Source organism: Myodes glareolus, chromosome 1 (genome assembly GCF_982192425.1).
Source record: "Myodes glareolus chromosome 1, mMyoGla1.1, whole genome shotgun sequence".
Lineage (NCBI taxonomy): Eukaryota > Metazoa > Chordata > Mammalia > Rodentia > Cricetidae > Myodes > Myodes glareolus.
In genome coordinates, this window is record NC_142026.1 from 32,082,385 (window position 1) to 32,103,068 (window position 20,684).

The 20,684-nt window shown below is 46.6% G+C and overlaps 1 protein-coding gene across 1 annotated transcript in view; it reads right to left on the bottom strand.

Annotated features, from left to right (window-relative positions):
• Drc11 (dynein regulatory complex subunit 11) overlaps positions 1-20,684 on the bottom strand; it is a 116,014-nt gene that overhangs the window by 79,219 nt on the left and 16,111 nt on the right. Inside the window, exon 6 of the mRNA XM_048441795.3 lies at positions 13,387-13,592. Coding sequence (XP_048297752.1) covers positions 13,387-13,592 — 206 coding nt within the window. The remainder of the gene's footprint in view (positions 1-13,386; positions 13,593-20,684) is intronic.

The following is a 20,684-nucleotide window of genomic DNA, read 5'->3' on the forward strand; positions in this document are numbered from 1 at the left end:
GTGTACATGTGTATGTGCATGTGTGAGAGCATATGTATGCATATGTTTATGAATGTGTGACTGTATATGTCTATGTGTGTATATATGTGTGTGGAGGTATGCACAGATGTGTATGTGTGTGTTTGTGTATGTATTGGGAATTGTACCCAGGGCCATGACTCTGCGTATCTTAGAACATACATCTCTACAACTGAGCTACATCCTCAACCTTAAAATGTTTTGCTTTTTGTTTTTTTAATTTTGAGGCCAGGTCTTGTTAAATTGCCCAGGTTGGCCTTGAACTCACTCTGTGGCCTAAACAGGTCTTGAATTTCTGATCTTCTGGTTTCAGTCTCCCAAGTAGGTAGGATTACAGGTCTGTGCTGTCAGCCCCCTCTCTGCTTTAGGATTTGAAAGAACAGTTCTAGCACCAGGTATGGTGACAGACTCCTATAATACGGCATGCAGGAAACTGAGGTAGGCAAGCACACTGACTGCCTGTGAAGACGTCAATAAACTGAGCTTTGCATAAAGCCTCACACCAGATCAGGGAGCAGCTGGGAGATGGGGTGTACGATAAACAGGATTTTACTGGAAATGATGAAAGCCGCATGGTAGCTGTCGTTCCTGGGATGGGGTAAAGTAGGAAATCCCCTTGGATAGCTCAACAGTTATTTTCTCAGGCCCACCCCCAGCCAAGCCTGGCAATCTGAGTTCAATCCCTGGAACCCATGGGGAGGGAGAAGGAGAGAACTCACTACACAGAGTTGTCCTCCGACCTCTAGTCATGTGCTATGGCATGGGTACACACTAATAATAATAATAATAATAATAATAATAGTAACAATGGAAAATGACATGGACACATGCACACTAATAATAATAATAAATTAAATTAATAAATCTCCATGGGGATCAGGGCATTTCTGTCTCTGCAAAATCTTCGGTTTATTGTTTTAAAAATAGGAACCCTGTGCCCACGAGACAATTGCTGTGTTTCCTTTGACTTCTGGAAACTCTACAATTTACATGGGACAAATGTGGGAGCAATGTCAGCTTCTTATAGAATTTATTCAGTGGCTAATGTTGTCTTTCTCACTAAAAATATGACGGACATTGAGTGCTGGTTTCCTGCTCTTTTATCAGAACGGCTGAAGGGGAAACTCTCTGGCCTCGTATTTTTCTCTTAACAAACAGGAGGTGTGGTGTGCTTGGTAAAGTTCGGGCGGGCCTATTAAAAATTTATGGATATTGTCAAAAATTCTCATACAAATGTGCAAATGGCCAGTCTGGAGTTCACAGTGATTTAGAAAGCAGAACTCCTCAAATGATAAATCTCCCCCCGAGGCCCGGCACCGAGCTTCGACGGGTCTCACCGTCTCAGACACATGGACAGAGATTTATCCGTGTTTCATCAAGTATGAAAAATATATGGGTGGAGGGGTTTCCGGCCGAGCCCCCCCAGTCATCCAGCCACCTCCATTAATGTCAGCAGTGCCATAAATTTCTCCCCAGTTCTAAAGTAAGCAGCTTGTGCCACTGCACAGAAGCCTCTGAAGGTGTCACTTGCGGCCTATAAATCCACAGACACTCAATAAAGGCAACGAACTTCAGATGGACTTGATCACATGGCCTCCTTGCGACACCGAGTGGACCCGTGTACAGAGGAGAGCGGGAGAGCCCCGTGCGCCCAGGTTATTGATCCCCTAGTGCCGGATAAGATTCGATCTATTCATAGACACCTTACTTATTAGTGGATGCTATTAGCTGGTACCAGTCAAGATCAAGGCTTCCTTCTTGGCCAAAGAGAACCATCTTGAATTCCGCTCGTTTGAATGTGACAAGCACTCCCCCCCATCCATCCAGCCTGCCCTTCCCTTTACAAGGTAATTAAGAGAAATAATACATTAGGGAAGACATGAGAGCCTAGGTGGGTTTGCTCCTCTCTTGAGAAAGTGACACGCAGATGATATTTCTACTTTCCTGTCCCAAATGCCATTTTTTTTGTAGGGGAATTAATGCTCAGGACAGAGCTGGCCCTGTCAGGAGAAAAGCAAAGGCCTTTCTTCCGAGTTGTTCTTTCCCTTCAAGACATGGCTCAAACCCAGGCAACTTCTTCCCCATCCCTTCCCCGTCAGAAGGAGCTTCGTTTGTCATCTGTCCTGTCCTTTCTAACCGTCTGTCCTCATTTGACCAAGTGGCAAACAAGTGTCACTATATTTATAAAACACAAAGGTGTGGCTGTTTCTGTCCTAGCAGTGTTTATACAAAACCATGAAGTGCAGACACAAAGTGCTTCTGTCTATTCAGTGGAAAGACCTGTGTGTGATGTCACCATAGGGTTATACACACTGCAGCAGAAACACTTAGGAGTATTTAGGTCACATCTAAGCCTAAGACAAGTTTTCATTTCTTGGATGGTCTTGGGCCACCCTTTGGAGATAGAAGATACACAAAGGGCAGCTAGTGGCCACAGTGCTTCTGGGAGACCATTATCATGGAGAAGACTGTCCATCCCTGCGGTCTGTGGGGTACGCTGAGAACTGCAAAGGGCCCAAGGTTTTTGCCTGGACCTATTTACGGGTCTAGACAAAGGAAGTTAGCCGACTGTATTTGCTGTAGAGGCTAGTATCTGCCTTTTGGCGAGCTCTGGCACCTGGATTGGGGACCACAAGAGGCCCTGGATGCTGGGTGCTCTGAATTTGATTTCCTGTGGTGAGCCACACCAAAACCTGTGCTTTCAAGTGGCTTATGCACCTGTCCCCAAAGCCTCAGTGAATAGTGCCTGGACCTTGAGTCCTTACCCGCCCTTTCTCGTGTTCTCTGTTCAACCTCATACATTATCCATGAAAGCAATGGCAGGGAAGAAGCTAATCTGGCTTCTTATGCAGGTCACCCACACGCGTGTCTGAGTCTCCTCTGTTGACCACAGCTGCTTCTAAAAATTCACGGAATGTGTGATTGCACAAAGAATTTGCAATAACGAGCCCCTGACTCATCTCTCTACGTGGACCATCCCCCTGTCTTCCTTAAACTTCTGTTTCCCATTGCACAGAACTCAGGGTCCCGGAAGAAAATGTAGAAACCATGAAGAATAAAGCAGCTATAGCTCAGCTCCCGGCCGCCGGAGGGCACCTGACAGGAGCAGGCTCGTGGCTTCTTTTGATGCTGCTGAAAGTTCTCAGAGGGAATCCCTGTCCTTTCCCAGTAGACCACACTGGAGCTACACAATGTCCACATGTCTAAAAGTCTCTCTCCTGCATCACCATTCTCCTAGTCTGCTAGTCACTAGGTGGACTTCCAGCCAAGTGCCCAACTTCCATAATCTGCAAATGTCTCATGAGAAAGAGCTAGAGCAGGCCACAGCCAGGGAGTTCTCTAATCCCTGGATTCCCCTCCATTTCTTCCCTCCTCACCCCATTATTTCTCTCTGTGTGGCTCCCTCTTTTCCTTTTAACTATGCCACATGAAGACATGAAGCAGCGGAAGAGGAGGAGGAACCAGGAGTGGGCAAAGGCCTGGGCTCCCAGGAGGTACCCAGTGAGCCCTACGCCCGTGAGCACTATTGTGGGTTTGAGCATGAAATATCTCCTACAGGCGCATGTTTGAACACTCAGTTTCCCCATGTGATGCTGTTTTAGAAGGCTGTAAAACCTTTAAAAGGAAGTTCATCACTAGGTGTGAATCTGAGATTTGATAGCCTGGCCCTACTTCCTGTTGTTCTCTATGTCCTGACTTTTCTGTCCCCATGCCTTCACTACCGTGAGTGTCTGTGTCTCCTTAAACTGAAAGCCAAAAGAAGCCCTTCTTCATTTAGGTTGCTTCTTGTGGGCCAGCACATTTCTGTTCCCAGGCTGACCCTTGCAGGGCCAAAGCATGGAGACCCTGCATTGGCAGTCTGGTTCTAGAGTTCCCAAAGCATGAGGGAGAAAACAGGGCCCTGCACCCAAAGTCTCCCAGACTTAAAATGTCAAGTTTACATCACAGAACTGTATACTAAGATGCAGATGGGGGGAGCAGACTTAACTTCATTTAAACTGGATCTCAGTTTTTAAGACACAAACGGAAAAAAAATAACAGAAGTGAAAAAAATAATACAAGTATCCACCTTCCTTTTGTACAAAGTGGTGGTGACCATTTCTCGGTCTTTTGTGGCAGGAGATGTTGGTGTGATGGCTAATATTTTTAATATTTAATTAAAATAATAATTAATTTTACAGGATCTGGAAATCAGCTAGGAGACCAACTTCTGAGCGCATCTGTGAGGGAGTTCCTAGATCAGGTTAACTGAGGGGAGACGTTCGAGGGCTTGAGATCCTGAAGGGAATATAAGGCAGGAAGTGAGCTGAGCACCAGCGTTCACCTTTCCTTGCCTCCTGACCGTGATGCCCTGCGATCAGCTGCCTCATGCTCCTGCCACCGTGTCTCCTCTGCCGAGACTGTGCTCTCTCAAATCCTTCCTTCCTTAAATTCAGGTACTTGTCACAGCAATGGGAAAAGTTAGTGATGTACTGGGCATTGGGGATCAGAGCTGAGAGAGAATTCCAGTCAAGAACCCCGAGGAAGGCCCTCAAAGCCTCCGGGGTATGTTAGGTCTGATTCAGGGATTGCATAGAACTCGAGACTTAGATCTTTCCTATCTCTACATTACTAATTTCGATTTCATTGGTGGTATACTGTCACCATGGTTACGGGTGGGCTGTCCATCTGTATTATGTAAAGAATTCAAAGTGATGGTGGTGACATTAAAATGAGAATGGCAGCGGGGAGGATGGCTCCGCTCACAGGGGTGGGGGGGATAGGAGGGGAATGGGGGGGAAAGGAGGGGGGTGGGAGCCTGCCCTGATGGCTGTGTGGGCTAATGGCGCTAGTCTTTGTGCAGGGTGTGGAAGGGAAATAAGCCGGAAGACCAGAGAACTAATCAGACAGATGCCTCTTAGGGGATGGTTATGAGCACCTGACACAGACCCCTCTCTAGCAGAGCAGGAGGCAGGTCGGGCAGACTGTTAGGACTGAGTTCGTAGGAGCTGAGGTGTCCTGGAAGAGCTGGTTCAGGCAGGTAGTGCAAGGGCCACAGTGGGGGAAACAGGACTCTGTTCCCTCAGGTCAGTGTCAAGGCCACTGAAGACAGCAGCACAGCCAGCAAACCTCTGCTCTCAGCCTGACCCTCCTAGGGCCAGAACATGGGGACTCTGCGGTGACACTGGCTCTAGAGTTCCCAGTGCATGAAAAGGGAAAGACAGGGTCTGGCATCCAGGGTCTCCCAGTCTCGAAATGCCAAAGGTTCACATGTAACTAAGATGGGTGTGGAGAACAGCCTTAATTTAAATTGAACTTTACTTTTTAAAAACAGCTCCCCCCACCAATGACTGAACCCTCCTCCAGAAAGAATGCACATCTGCAGGTGATCTCAGACAAGTTGCTCCCATGCCTGGGGGCGTGAGCACATTCCACATTGGCTGCTTGGTGTCTCGACCCTTTTATGACCCCTCTCCCATCTATGCCTTTCCCTCCCTCTCAGACCTTCCTCCCCGCTCCCCCCCCCCCCAGCCAACCTTTTCCTTTGCCTAGGTTGGTAGGCAACACCGTGACTAGAGGCCACAAAACACGCCTATGGCTGTGGATGTTTGCTGCGGTGCGCAGGAACCGTGCAGTGAGATTTCAGCTGATAGAGCAGCAGGCTGACCCACCAGAATGAATGTGTTCTGAAGGAGATAAACCGAGTTCGCAATGTGCTGGGCCATCACCTTTTGTATATCGGGTATTCTTACAGTAGATCTCTCGTGAAACCATAAGCACTCTCCCTTGGTGCAAGATTCAGCAGAATATGAATTATTGGGCACAATTCTTTCCCAGGTACTGGTATATTAGGTCATCCCCCCCACACACACTCTGTGGGTCCTTTAGTGAGACATTTAGTCACACAGTCAATAACCTTGGTTCCCACAGCCGTATCTCCATTCTGTTTTCTGAGATACATGAGAAGTCACCTCCCTGCAACTATCTTTCATTTGGCAGGACATGCAGTCAGGAAAGGAGTCTCTCATATAGATCACATTTGGAACATTCAAAGATAAAGGAATGACCAAGCTCAGAGAATTGCCTTTGTTTTGTGTGTGTATATAAACTGAAAGCTTTACAAAATAGGAAGAGAGCAGCAGGAAAAGAATAAAGAAATAGATACAAAAAAGTATGTAGTGGAGAGTTCATTTTGCCCTCAGATCTAAGTCCTGTGCTTGTTGTAAGTCTTCTTCTATACCCTGAAGGGGATACTGAGGCTGGCACTCAGAGATCCCCCTATAGATGTCAGAGTGCTAGACCCAGTGATAAAACATGGGGTACCAACGATATAACACATGTTCTGAACCCTAAGTAGGCTGTCTGATGGAGCACCAAGAGTCTACATTATCCTAATGGCATCATATTTATCAGTTTATACTATTCTGTCCATGAAGTAGGCATTAAGACTGTCCCCATCACCAACACACATTTAGATGAGGGAACAATGGCAGACAGAGGGGGGTATGGCTCAAGATCACAAAGACTAAGTGGTAGAGTGGAGACCTGATCCCACGCAGCCTCTACTCTAGAGCCTCGACTCCCGAGTTAGCAAGGAGCATGCGTGTGTGCGGCCTCCACAGTATAGTTAGCTTCAACTGTCGATTTGCCATAAGCCAGAATAACCTGAGAAGAAAGCCTCAATGGGAGACTTGCCCAGATCAGGTTGGTTTGTAGGCCTATCATCTCTGGGAATTAGCTTGAATAGTATCTGACAAAGCCCCCTGTGGGTGACACCATTCCCTAGGCTGGGGCCTGAACTACATGAATGAAGTGGGGAACAAGGGTGCATTGTTTCTCCTCGCTCTCGAGTGGATATGACGTGAGCGATGGCTTCAAGCTCCTGCCTCTGTGATATCTCAGCAATGAGGGGCTGGGACCTGGGCTAACAATACAAAAAGAACCTCTCCTCTCCTATGCTGCTCTTTGTCCAGATGTTTAATCACAGCAACAGATAAGTCAGTGAGCAATGAATGGCAGTGGGCAGAGAACCCACAAGACTCCAGAACAAACCTGGGATTTCCATCTGCAAAGACCTTAAGACCTGGAATTAGTCCCGTTTTTCTGGTGAGGGAAACAGTGTACGTGGTGCTGATGCAGGTGACTGGGAGGAGGAAAGGCTGCTGCATCTTCAGTGATGAGAGCCTGGTGCGGGAGAATTATCTGTATTCTGTCAATCATATTTTAATAAAACGCTGATTGGCCAGGCAGGCAGTATAGGCGGGAAAGCCAGACAGGAAGTAGGGGTGGAGCAAAGAGACTGGGAGTATTCTGGAAGCAGAAACTCTCTCTCAGCCATTCCTGTCCAGACCACCGAAGAGGCAACATGTAAGCTGTCACACTGAGAAAGGTACTGAGCCCATGTGGCTAATGTAGATAAGAATAATGGGGTAACATAAGTTATAAGAGCTAATAAGTAGCCAGAGCTAAGGGCCAATCAGCTTTATAACTTATAGAGTTCTCTGTGTGATTGATTTTCCTTGGGACTTGCTGGCTTGTTGGGGTACTGGGCGGGACAGAAACCCCAACAAGCCGGCCCCTCATTCTAAAAGAGCCCCAATTCCATAGACTGGCTCTGGGTGTTGCAGCCTAGCTGGGCTTTGGGGTTCTGCTTCGTAACTCTGCATTGGATGTTGCTGTAGCTAAGACCCCTTCATGAGACTTTGGGATGATGTTCACAACTGATCCCTGAAACTTCAGGACGTCTGCACTGGATGTCTCAAGTGAAGACACACACCAAGCACAGTAAGCGATTTCTGGAAACAAGCATCCTCTCAGCTGTGCTGCTCAACGTGGTAACCACTGGGGACATGCGGCTGCCTCACCTACATTCGAATGAAGTAAAATGAAATACACGGTGACTGTTTAACTTCCAGGCTGTGTTCCATAAACACAATGTATGTTGGAAAGCATGCTAAGTGGAAAATGCATGCAATATATCTACCCTGTTGAGCATCCTAGCTTGATCACACAGCACACCTTAGATTCTCCTTGAGGTCGCTGGACTGACTGGGAACTGTACCCCACCCTACACTGCTATTACCCACTACTGCCCATCATCGAGGATCAAATCGCATAGCTCCAGCCCAGGAAAACTTCATGTTGTTTCTGCTAGATGTGCCCAGACTGACTCATCTTCTCCCACTGTGCTAGGTGGCAGAATCCAGAACATTTCCAGCACAGCAGAGACTCCTGTTGGGCAGTAACTATCTAGACTGTCCCAAAGAACTGCAGTGTGGTTCAATGGGTGGAAATGATACCATGCTATCTCATAGGGCTGTAGGTGTGTGGTGGGCTGAATGGTGAACTGAAAAGTCCCTTGGTCTTAGTTCCTGGAGTCTATGACACCGTACATGGAAGAATGGCTCTGGAAGACATGAATGAACCCCTAGTAGGGGTTGTCTGTGTCCTGTGGTATTCCCTCCATGTTGTTCTCAATGCCTTGCAAGACATGGGCTAGATGGCCAGAGACACACAGAGGAGAGTGCAGTGTGGCCACTAATGAAGGCTAGAGTGACCCAGACACATAAACCAAGGAGTGGCAGCCGCCGCCAGAGGCTAGAAGAGACAATGACTGGATTATCCTTGGAGTTCTTAGGGAACACAGCTCTGCCCCTTCATCTCAGACTTCCAGCTCCCACTGAAGTCACCAAGAGTGTGGCAATTTAATATGGCAACAGAAGCAAACTGGCAAAAAGGTCAAATGAGTTCAGGTGCAAAGCATTCTTGAGATAGAGTAAATATTCAAGAAACAACAGTTGCCCCTGCCCCCCGTAGTACACCTGATGTACCCAGTCACTAAGATGGCCACAATTGCAAATGAGACCCTGGGACCTACAGCAGGAAACCCCACCTTTGAGTTTGGCCTGGGGCTAGAAGAAGGGATGAAGGCGAAGCCCAGGAAGTTGGTTCTTGCTTAACCAACGACTGAAGCAGCTTCTAACTAGTTGTGCTTCCCAGACGGAGATTGTTGACAAAGGCTGCTGTTTCAAATAGCCCACACCATAGCAAGGATGACGTGCACACTGCCATACTCTGCAGGAGATCCTAGGCCCTTGGAGCGTAAAAGAGGGGGAGAAGACACACCAGAGGAGAGGTGTGGAAGGTACCTGGCAAGGGCTTGATGCCTCCCCGGCATACTAATGACAAATGAAAAACTAGGCAGTCATCATTGCAAAAACATGCCAAAGCCAAGTATCTTTAGCATTCACATGCACAACTACATATCAGAGATCATTTGAAGAAAAAAAAAACCAATACCATGACACAGAGAAGTAGATAAATGACAGAACGGCTCAGAGATGAAAAACTATCAACAAACAGAAGCTCAAGTAAGCTGGGGCTATGTACCTGAAGTCCTAGCACTCGGCGGCAGGAGAATCTTGATTGAATTCAAGACTATCCTAGGCTGCATAGTTAGACCCTGTCTCAAAGCAAAAACAGAAATGGAATTATTCTCAACCCCCAAATGACTAAATTAGCTGGGTGGTGCAATGTCTTTAATCCTAGCACGCCAAAGGAGGAAGCAGAGACCAGTGGATCTCTGAGTTCAAGGCCAGCTTGGTCTACAGAGTGAGTTTCCAGGACAGTCAGGGCTACCGAAAGGAACCCTGTCTTGAAAAAAATGAAATTAATAAAAATTCCAAGATCACTTGATAGCCTTTTTATCGGCTCTGCAAAATATTAAAAAGATTACAATCAGTTTATTAACTAGTGCAGCCATGCAATTGAATGCCAAGCATTCATTAAAAAAATATTTTGGAAAGCATTACAGGGTCATGAGAAAGTTCAATTTTGAAACATCGAACTTAAACATTAGCAAAAATATGAATAAATAGAACTAATTAAAATATGCATTAGAGAGAAAAGAGACGAGAAGGGGCTAGACAGAAAATGCTACCGTTGCTGTCTCTGTATGCTGAAACGAAGGCTATACACAGGCCAAATTTTCTCCTTTAAACTCTACCTCAAAGGAATATATGTTATTTTTGAAGTTTAACTTTTCAGTGGGAGGGGGAGGGGATGAGAGATGAGGATGAGATTGAAAACAAGCAAAACTCACGGTACATGTGTATAAAACCATTCATTTTTTTAAAGCTTAAGAAGCAAATAATCAGAGGGCATGGGATGGCACACTGTGACCCAGCGCTCAGAGGTCAGCTCCGTCCTCCGCAGCACGGGGAACTGGAGCCCGTACGTGCTGACCAGATGAGCTAAGAGTGAGTGTCTGTGGACTGCTTACGGCTTCTCATGGTCTGCTGCCCTGCCCTGCGCATCGTTTGGAATTCATTCTGAGAACTGACTGTGCTTCATACTTCAAAAGACAATATTTGCTTTTATTTGCCTTTGATTTAAAAAAGCAAGGAGCAAAGCTCTTTATCAAAGTCCATCAGATGACTTTAATCCAATTATGAAAATAAATTTACCCTCGACCTCACATTACTTCAAAAAGAGGAATCTTAGGCCTTTGTGGAGTCTGCCCAGTGTACCCGCGAGGGAGCCTCGGACCGGCCCCCAGACGGTGGGGTCAGGAGGAAGTGTCCTCAGAGGACCCACCAGCTGTATCTTCAAAGAAACTCATAAATGCTGAAAAAGCTGGGCATTCCCAGAGTGACAGTCAGGGCCTCCCAGGACTCAGGTAGGGAAAATAATTCATACCCGGTTCCATTCCACTTAATACTGATCTGGGAACGATACAGTCACGCATAATGAAGACATCACGTCACTCTACTTCCCTAAAACCCAAGTGTCTTAAATATTTTAAATCCACACAAGCAGATTGCCTATTTATCTCTCGTGTATTTTTATTTGCTTTTTAAATCATTAAAAGCAATATGTACTGAAACAAAAAAAAATTCTCCCAGTACAGAAGAAGACTCTAGACTCTAGAGTATCCCTCTCCCTGGAACCTAGCTGGAGGCAACCTTCAGTTTCTTTCTGCCGCACCCAAACGCTTTCCACGTGTGCGCACGAAGCTCAGGGTGTTCTATGTGTTGTGAGCTCAGGAGCCCCTTATCTGCACTTTGCCTTCTGTGGTTTTGGCTTCGGTGACCCGCTGTCAGCGGCGATCTGTGAACACTGAGCTCCGAATTCCAGAGTAAACAGCTCATTCCCTTTAAGCAGTGTGCTATTTGGAGGAGTGTGACAGAACACGGTGCTGTGCTATATCACAATGTTCTATACACTACTATTGGGTGTGTGTGTGCACGTGCGTGTGCACGCACACAGACAGACACACATTATCTAGAAGCATCATGGTACCAGGCATGAGAGAGGCTTGAGCATCCAGATGTGTGTGTGTACTAGTGATGTACACACAACAGTGAACTCACCTAATGCTTCTTTTCCCACCATGTGACCCGGTATGAAGGTGATAATTGACAGATGTCTATCTACACCCGCAGTCTGGTTTACTATTCACCCAGGTGTGGCGCTGGGTGTTTGCTGCTTGATTCGTTATGTAGGCAGGCTCCACAAGAAAAGAAATCAGGCAAGATGCTTGAGAAGACGACACCTGAACTGATCTACATCTATATAGAAAAGACAGTTGACCTGAAGCGACTGTTTGAAACCAGAAGTACAACCTTTTCCCTTATGCTATGAGCCAGTGTGGGTTGAGAATCAGGCTGATACACTGGGTGTTAGCATTCTGAGAAACAGCTCTTCATGTGATTTTTAAGAAGTGACACGCTGGCATATTGTTGGTACCCTAGCCATCTCATAGCTTCTAACAGTGTGTCGAGGTATAACTGATAGGTGATAAACTGCTCAGATTTCAAGAGTGGGATTTGATAAGTTTTGACAAACGTGTGCATTTGTGCAACCATCGCCAGGAGGAGAAGACAGGGAGATTGGCGGGAAGGAAGGGTGTGTGTGTGCGTGTGTGTGTGTGTGCTTGTCTGCATATTCCTCCCCCAGGATGAGCCCACCTGTCTCCTAGAATGAGTTCCGAATTATCCATCAAGATCCTCATTTCAATGCCCCTCCCAGACAAAGGAAAAGTTCCCAGAGTCAATCGATGTTGAAGATGAGGAAAATCATTAAAGGTGTAGAAATGCCATTTTTAAGAAAGAGTGAAAAAGAACTCTCTCGCCCAAAGCATACGGTTGTCATGCCTAAGACCCACCATGAAGTTTTGGATAAAGCTCGACTATCACACAGGGAACAAGTGCTCAGTTTCCAGAGGAGGCCAACAGAGGGAGGTGGAAAGCCGTTGCCTCTGTCCATTCCCCAGCCCACTCATGCGGCTGCGGACAGGGCTTGGCCTCCAGCTGCTGGAACCAGGTCCCCTGCCCCTTGCCAGCCTCCCTCTGTCCCTTGTAGGCCTCCTCACTGGCAAGAAGAGGAATGATGACCCAGAGGGAGGCTCTCTCGCTTCTGCTCAGTTCTTTTCTGTGAGGAAACTTCCTCAGTCTAGGCCCCAGGAAGGGTAGGGTCCCCGGATGTCTGCTCACAGCCTGCCTGCCACACACACACACTCTTCGCTGTCATTTTATTTCAAGAAGAGATGACTTTTCTACTCCTCACAATTTGGTTTTCTAGACCCAATGAGCTGACTCGCACTGGCACTAGAGAGTTTCAGGACCTAATGTTGATGTAATACAACACCCTAGATGGGAGGAGATGTTTGAGTCTCCTTCTTCAGCACCCATGACAGAGCACCCTTGTTTTAAAGTATGTTTTATTTAAAGACGCACTTTAAAACATTTCCAACAAACAAGTTTCAGACCACGTGGCATTTCATCTAAAGGCAGTAAGAAGTCTAATATAAGAATAGGCCTGGGACCTTGGCCTCAGAACTAGTAACCCAACACTTGAGGGAGTCCTAGGGCCCAGAATTCACAGCTGCCCCTGACTGATGGAGGACCTGGGCTCAGAGCCTGAAGAAGGCTCCTATAAGCAATGGATTGCTGGTTCTCAAGGGAAAGGCAGCCAGACCTGGCTATTTCTAGCTCCATGGGTTTTAGACACACCTGGCCATCTGTCCCCTACTCAACACATTCTTTTATGCAGTCACAGAGCAAACACAGACCGAGAAGCAATTTAATTCAAAACCTCTCTGAACCCTTAGTGTCAGCATTTGACTTTTTTTTTGAAACGAAGCCAAGAAACCTCATGTCTCCATCCTGGGTCCCTGGGTGTTTAAGAACACAACCAGCCAGGTGGAGGCTCGTGTTTCTAATTCCGGCACTCCAGCGCTGAAGCAAGAGGCTTCTTTTACGTTCAAGCCTGGCTTGAACTGAATGATGAGACCTCGTCTTGAAGCAAAACCAACAAACAAGCTACGAGCCAGCCAACAGCAAAACCAGCTACTGAGCTAAGCCACCCGAGCGGAGGCCGACTGGTCACCTGCATTCAATGAACCACTGCCGGATCTGGTCCTGGAGGTGCTCCTTGATGTCCTGGCCTTCCATTAGCTTCAGCTCCTCCTTGATGTTGATCAGGGCTTCCTGGTAGCTCTGCTCGTGTTTCAGCTGCACCTCATTCCGCAGGCGGGTCACGTGTTCCGACTGGACGATGGCAGCGCTGACTTCGTTAAAGAGAGGGGGTGGCTTCTGAAAAGAAAAGCCCCCAAAAGTTGAGATTCTGAAAGTCACAGGACTGGGGGAAATACTAGAAGCGAATCGAATGTGTTATGTCGTTAGAGGTGTCTCGCCACAAACCAATACAGGAAAAAAAAATACGTCTACCAGTGTGCGCGCTTGAAGAACTCACTCACTGTGGAGGGAGAGATTACAGGGCTAGCTCCACACCCCCTCACACACCTGGGTGGGCAATAGCTCAAAAAACACATATTCAGATCCAAAGAAGCGAGGACCCATTGATTATGAACAATTCCAAAACTCTTAGGTAAAATAAATCTTTTATATTTGAGTTGACCATCTCGGATATTCTGTTATAGTGACACAAAAGTAATACATCCAGGAAACCTAAAAGGTCCCCAGACTTCAGATACCACAGCTTCCCAATCTTCCTGTTCAGTGGGAGGAAGCAGAGTGCAGGGAAGGGATGTGTCGTGAAGGCTACAAGGGGCTGGGTTCTGATTATTCAGAGTGACCCAAACATCAACTCTCGACTCTCTACATAAGACATTGTGCAGCCGAGTTCAGACATACATCCCAACACATCTTATAGAATATTCTCCCTCGAGGCCTGTCAATCAACAAATTGAAAGTAGTTGGTTGTGGCGCATCTTCTGGTCCCCAGCCTCGAGTCACGCACAACTGTCTGCACCAGGCTGTAGACAGACATCCCTCAAATGGTGTTAGGACAGACCTCAGTTCTTCTGAAGCTGCAAGGGAGCAAGCTCAGGTAGATTAGCCCATGCTGCTACACAGCAGACTCTTCGAGTGCCACACTGGAGACTTGGATGAGGTGAAGTAAAGGAACGTGGAGAAGGAAGGTAAGCCTGGTGCTTACAATCCCTGCGACCAGAAATACAAGAGCAGGACAGTTCTCCAGTACAAGGGAAAAGTCTGACCTCTACAGACACCCAGAAGTCCAACCAAGGCTCTCAAATCAAAGGCAGAGTGACTCGGCACTGAAGCCAGCCTTTCACAGGTCCTGAGAACCAATATACCTTTCTGGGAAATTCGCATGTTGGTGTTAAATCTAAAATTATATGAATAATTTAAATCAATTAAGTCGGTAACCAAAGCTACCAATACTCAGAATTCGTTCCTTGTGAGCTATTCTCCTGCCACCTACGCTTTTGCGGCTGTTTGTGTCTGTTGACTCTCTGGCAACACCTACCGTGTTAGTGTGAGTACCTTCTTAACTGCTCGGGGGAGTAGCCTGGTCAGTCCCGGGGGACGCTGGGCTAGCCAGTGTGTCAGTGACTTTGGTGCTCATGTCCCAGAACAACCAGGCAAGTCCAAGTCCTGACTCAGTTGTTCTGGGAATTCTGTACCACTGCCAGTGGGACAAACAAGCTTCCATGTGTGCGCATGGGCACACACACACACAAACACATCCCTCGAAGGAACACTGCTGGACCTTCATGTGGGAGAGATTCTCTCACCTTTCCATCTGCTAGAATTTAGAACCCACTTAAAACCAAACAGTCAAGTGAAACAGAAGAGGAAGCTACATGCGTAATACTTTATAAACGTGCCCACTAGAAACTTAAAGATGACCCAGTTTTTCATTTAGTATAAAGAGAACTTAATATGAAGAGCACAATTTTTATTAAGGTGGATCCAGAGCAAGAATTACAAAGTCTTTGTGTGTGTGTGTGTGTGAGAGAGAGAGAGAGACAGAGAGAGAGAGAGAGAGAGAGAGAGCACATATAGGTACAAGTGTGTGTGTGTGTGTGTGTGTGTGTGTGTGTGTGTGTTTGTGTGTGTGAAGATCAGAGGTTGACTTTGAGCATCTTCCTGGAGTGTCTCGTCTAAACCCAGAACTCCTGGATACGGCCATTCTAGCCAGGAAGCGTGCTCTTGGATTCCCTTCCAGGGAGCTGGGATTACAGGTGGGCTGCTGTGTCCGTCCAGCATCTGTGGGGCTGGAGATCCGAACTCCAGTACTCCTGTTTGCACAGTAAACCCGTTGTCCCCCTGAGCCATCCCTCTAGCTCCTATAAAATCATTTACACCTCATGCTTGGCTGTACTTTGTCCCATACGCCCTGGCCCTGTGTCTCCTCAGGGATGCTCGAATTCATCTTTGGAGGTAGGAATGAGGATGTGGAGGATCCCACTGGGCAGATGTGGAAGCAGAGGTCTCGTGCCAACGCAGATGGCAGCAGCAGGCTTCGGGCCTCCTGCCACTCTGTGTTGTCGCTCCTTGCTGTGTCATTCAGACAACACAGTTCATGCGTGTTTCTCCATATAGATTTTCTCGGGCAAAAATACATCTGGGTTATTCATAACTCGCTCCGCTTGCTGTTTTTGCATTTGAAGGCTCTAATAAATTTGCACCCTAGGCTAACGAGTATCCTGTCCTTTGGGCACAAACATCTTATCTTCTTTAGCAACACTGGTCATATGAATTCCAATTTGTTAGCTGGCCACATAAGCAGCAACTCATTTAAAAATAAATTAGGGATATTAAAAGGAAAGGGGGAACATGATAACATACGATGTATTGAAATGCATGGGCTGTAGATTAATGCATCTTAATGAAGGCTCCCCGTGTGAGCAAGCCATTACAGTTGCCGGCTCTCCACAGTTAACGACCCAGAACGGAATAACGAAACCTACATTTCCAGCGAGGTCCTCTGTCAGCAAAAAACACACACATTAATAATTGATGTTGCTGAAGAAACGCGACATGAAGTGATGCTTCCTGAGTTGGGTGGGGGGATGACAAGACTCCACGCTCCGTTTCTGTCCATGTTTAGCTAACATTCGACAGGCCTCGCATTTAAAAACCCTTGTTGAAATTAGGAAGGGAAAACGGTCATTTGTAAGAAACTGTTCAGTGTATCAGTCCCAAACAGACTGGGAGTCGTGCGGTTTGGTGCTGGCAATTATCCAAGGAACATCTTTCTGTGGGGTGGTTGTCACCCAAAACAGAAGAACAGATCTCAGCTAGTGCCCGCGCCACGCGCCACACCAGGTCTCCCAGGGCTTGCGTTTGTGCACTCGTGCCTGGGGGAGGGGCTTAGAAAGGCTGCCTTGGCATCCAGGGCTCCGACTTCCTATGAGGAAGACCTCAGGTGGTACAACACCCCACTTTTCATCAGGTCCCATTGTGAGTGTGCCAACTGGTGGATGTCTGTATATATGCACTGTGTGCCCGCAAACATGCCCACTCTGCGCAAGGACAGGCAGAAGCGAAAGTCAGGGCCTACAGGAAAGAGAATCTTTTTCTTTGGTCCTCTGGCGAGAAGGATCATGTGAATCTTTCAGACTCACTATTTTAGCCAGCACCAATCTGCTAAAGAGTAAAAAAGGTTTTCTAGCCCACTCGATTCAATTTCTTTAAAAAGAAAATATACTAAAATATTGGTACTAAAAATATTGCTTATTTAAGAACTATGATAGGACAGGGTGTTGGTGAGCTTTGGGGTCGTCAGCGACCGAGGCTGAGTCTGCCCCCCTTTGTGCTCTTAAAGTCAGCGCTGTGAGGCAAGTTTGAGTGGTTTACAAATGTGAATTCAATTAGTCCTCACAGTGGCCGTAAGCAGAGAGAAGGTTACTACGTCCACTTTATATGTGAGGAAATAGAGGCACAGAGATATCAAGGGCCCAGGGTCACACAGGCAGGACACACAGAACGAGGCTATTCTTTTTCTTCCTTCCTTCCTTCCTTCCTTCCTTCCTTCCTTCCTTCCTTCCTTCCTTTCTCTCTTTCTTTCTCTTTCTTTTCTTTTCTTTTCTTTTTTTTTTGAGACCGCGTTTTTCTCTACCTTTGGAACCTGTCCTGGAACTAGCTCTTGTAGACAAGGCTGACCTCAAACTCACAGAGATCCGTCTGCCTCTGGGATTAACAACGACAGCCACGGGCGCCCGGTCCGAGAGAACTCTCACTCTCTGTGTTTGATGAATCTCTTGGCTGGGTCTCGGGCTTAAGCCACTTTTTCTGAATATCGTTTCTTACAGATGCCGTGGACCAAACTTTGAAAACAATGTGCATTTGAACTTGGTGGCTATTGCTGAACTGCCTTACATGGTGACTTTCACAAGGCATTCTCCCTGTTGAGTCGGCGACAGCGCCCTTTCAAGACTTTATGGTGACATAAACCTTGCTGGTTTCTCTCTAACCTAAATGGGCTAAGAGACAAAGAGAAAATACCCGCTAGCACTTTAACGGGCATGTTTGGGTTGTAAATGATGTTGGTATCTAAGCCAGGATCTTAAGCTTTCTGAAGAGCAGAGCGGACCACGCTTGACCAGTGTTCATGTATGCTGTGAGCTGGACACAGCTTCACGTGATTTGCTCGACGCAGGACAGCATGGTGGCACCCACAGGCCCGGGAGACCCACGGGAGCCAGCCAGGCTGGCTGGAGCCCTGAGCCTTGCCCACAGTCCATGAAGCATCGAGAGGCTTTCTGAAGAGGCTCCTGTGAGATGAATGAAAGCAAGCCACCAGCTCAGGGGAGCCCGAAAGGGACTCCTGGGGCCAGAGGACAAAGGGAGGAAAAAGAAAATAATTATTTTTGTCACTTAGTGTCTGATGTCCTGGAAACCTGGAACCATAATTAAGCATAATATTAAGAACAACAAACAATAATAATAAAATATTATTTCTTAATATATAATTGATATATATGCATGGATATATATCATATGTGTATGAATATATTATATGGTATATAATATAACATATATGTATGAATATATATAATGACTATAAATGCACGCATATATCTAATAAATATATATTTATACATACACAAATATGACTTGAAATCAAACTAAGGTATGTCACGTCAGGCAAGTGGATGGTAAAATCCCACTTAAAAGAGCGCTGGCCTCGCCTTTTCTCCAACACAGGTGGATCATGCTCGCTTCCTTTTGAAACAGAGCCTCACACTGTAGCCCCGGCTGGCCTGGACCCTGTGAGCGTCCTCCTTTCTGGGTGTTTAAGATGGAAGGCATGGGGGACAGGGCCTGGCTGTAGCGAGCTTTTGAGAACAGTGGGCACTTCAGGGAAACCTCCTCACGAGAGGGCGTGGTGGGCAGGAGGGACAGCTTGCAGTATCTGTAGGCTTTCCTCTGTCAGACCCCAGTGTAGGGTTCCCATCTGTCGCCTTGAGAAATCTCTAGAAGGCCCCTCCGCAGCTAGGTAAGGCGGCATCAAGACAGACTCTGCCTCATGGACTTTTCCAGATCAAATTTTGACAGGCTAGTTTAGGTATGCAGATTCAGTAGGGCGTAGCAAATAAGATCCTAGACACGCCAAATCTTTAGGTCTTTGATACATGTGTTTTACACAAGAGGTCAGTTTGAAGTATGTCGTGTTTCTGAACATGAATTTTCAGGGCTGTTTAAGGTGTTTTTGTTTTCAGGATCACTCAACCATCGTACATCTTATCATTTTCTGAGATGACGTCAACCACGTTCCTGAGAGGTGTTTCCCCCTTCACACTCTGGCAAGGCCTCTCCCTTTAAAGGCTGTCTTGTCTGCCGCCCTGTGCTGCAGGCAGTACTGTGCTGGCCAAAGAGGAAATTAAGGCTCGCAGGAAAGGTGTGTGAGACTTGGGGCTCCGCCCCTGACAAGGTACAGAGCTGGGCTTTGTAACAAGTCTGCCTCTAAGGTGTCAACCAGAGGCACCAGAGGACAGTGATTGCAGAAGAAATGCTTGTGGCTGGGTGCTGCCTCTGCTGGGACACTTAGGGGACAGGCAGCACTTACAATTTTACAGCAGGGGCTCTAAGAGCCTCAGTCATAGGCTATCCCAGCCTGTGCTGGGGTTAACAAGAATAAAATTCTCATTTATTAGCCCCAAAGTTGTGGAGAAAATAGCCTGTTTGATGGTGTTTTCAGGATTCTGATGATGTTTGTAGAAGGGACAGACCCTTCCCTTTAATAAGCGCCCCCAGAGTTCCTCATTACAATGCAAATAGTGATGGCTACAGGGTAACATAAAACATACAGGGCCCCGGCTACAGGACGAATGGCTTTGAGGGGTCCGCAGAAGAGAATGGATTGTGTTCATTAAGTTTCCTTTCCTGGGATCCACGCCATTGGCTCTGCCAATTAAAATAGCTCTATGTGAGTTTTAGACCACTATTTATTTTCCTCTATAGACTCTATAACCTAAATATTTAAATGGCAATATCGAAACAAAATAATTGATATGCCAATGGCTACGAGAAACATTTGGTTGGGGTAGGAGACGGAGTGATGCCCTTTGCTCTGATTTTGCTTTCAGAGACCAAGCCGTCGCTCCTGGAAGTGTGGTGGGCTCATGTGAAGGTAAAAGCACAGCTGGGTGCAGCTAAACCACTGGCTTTTACATTAACAAAATGGATTTGAGATGAACACATGGAAAACTGAGGTTTGAAATGAGGAGGCAACATCCTCATCAATGACAGAGTGGAAAATATATTCAATTGAAAACATGCCTTTGGTTTGGGATAGTGGATTTATTTTTTTATGGTCATCAGCCAGCAAACTGCAGATAACATTCTTTCAAAAATTGAATCCATGTATTTCTCAGTGGTTAAAATTCCAATAAAACATGTATTATCAAGAGGCGGCATGCTGGGTAAAAGGCATGCAGAGAAAGCGTGCACGGAACACACAGCGGGGGAGCTGTTCTCTTCATGTTGGGCAAACTACATGTGCTGTGGAGAAGTTCTTACACTTGGCTCTCTTAGAGCCCAGCACACGGAAAATACAGAGGAAAGCAGAGGAGATTGAGTTATACACGAGAGAGCCACCTCTGAATGGTACCAGGGCAGGCAGTCAAGATTGAAGGGTGCATGCAATGGCCTTTGGCTGTTGCCTGGGATTCTGGCCTTTGTGTGCGTGTATATACAGAAGATAGCCAGTAAATGGAGGCTAATGCATCTCATTAAATAGAAGTTTACTCAAATAGAAACTGTTGAGCCAAAAGTTTGACCATTGTGAAATTCCATACAGCGCTTAAGCACACAAATCCTAGATTGCTAATTTTGATTTTTAAAGTAAAAACAACCAATATAACTAGGATATTTTTTGTATGTATACCTCTCTCTCTCTCTCTCTCTCTCTCT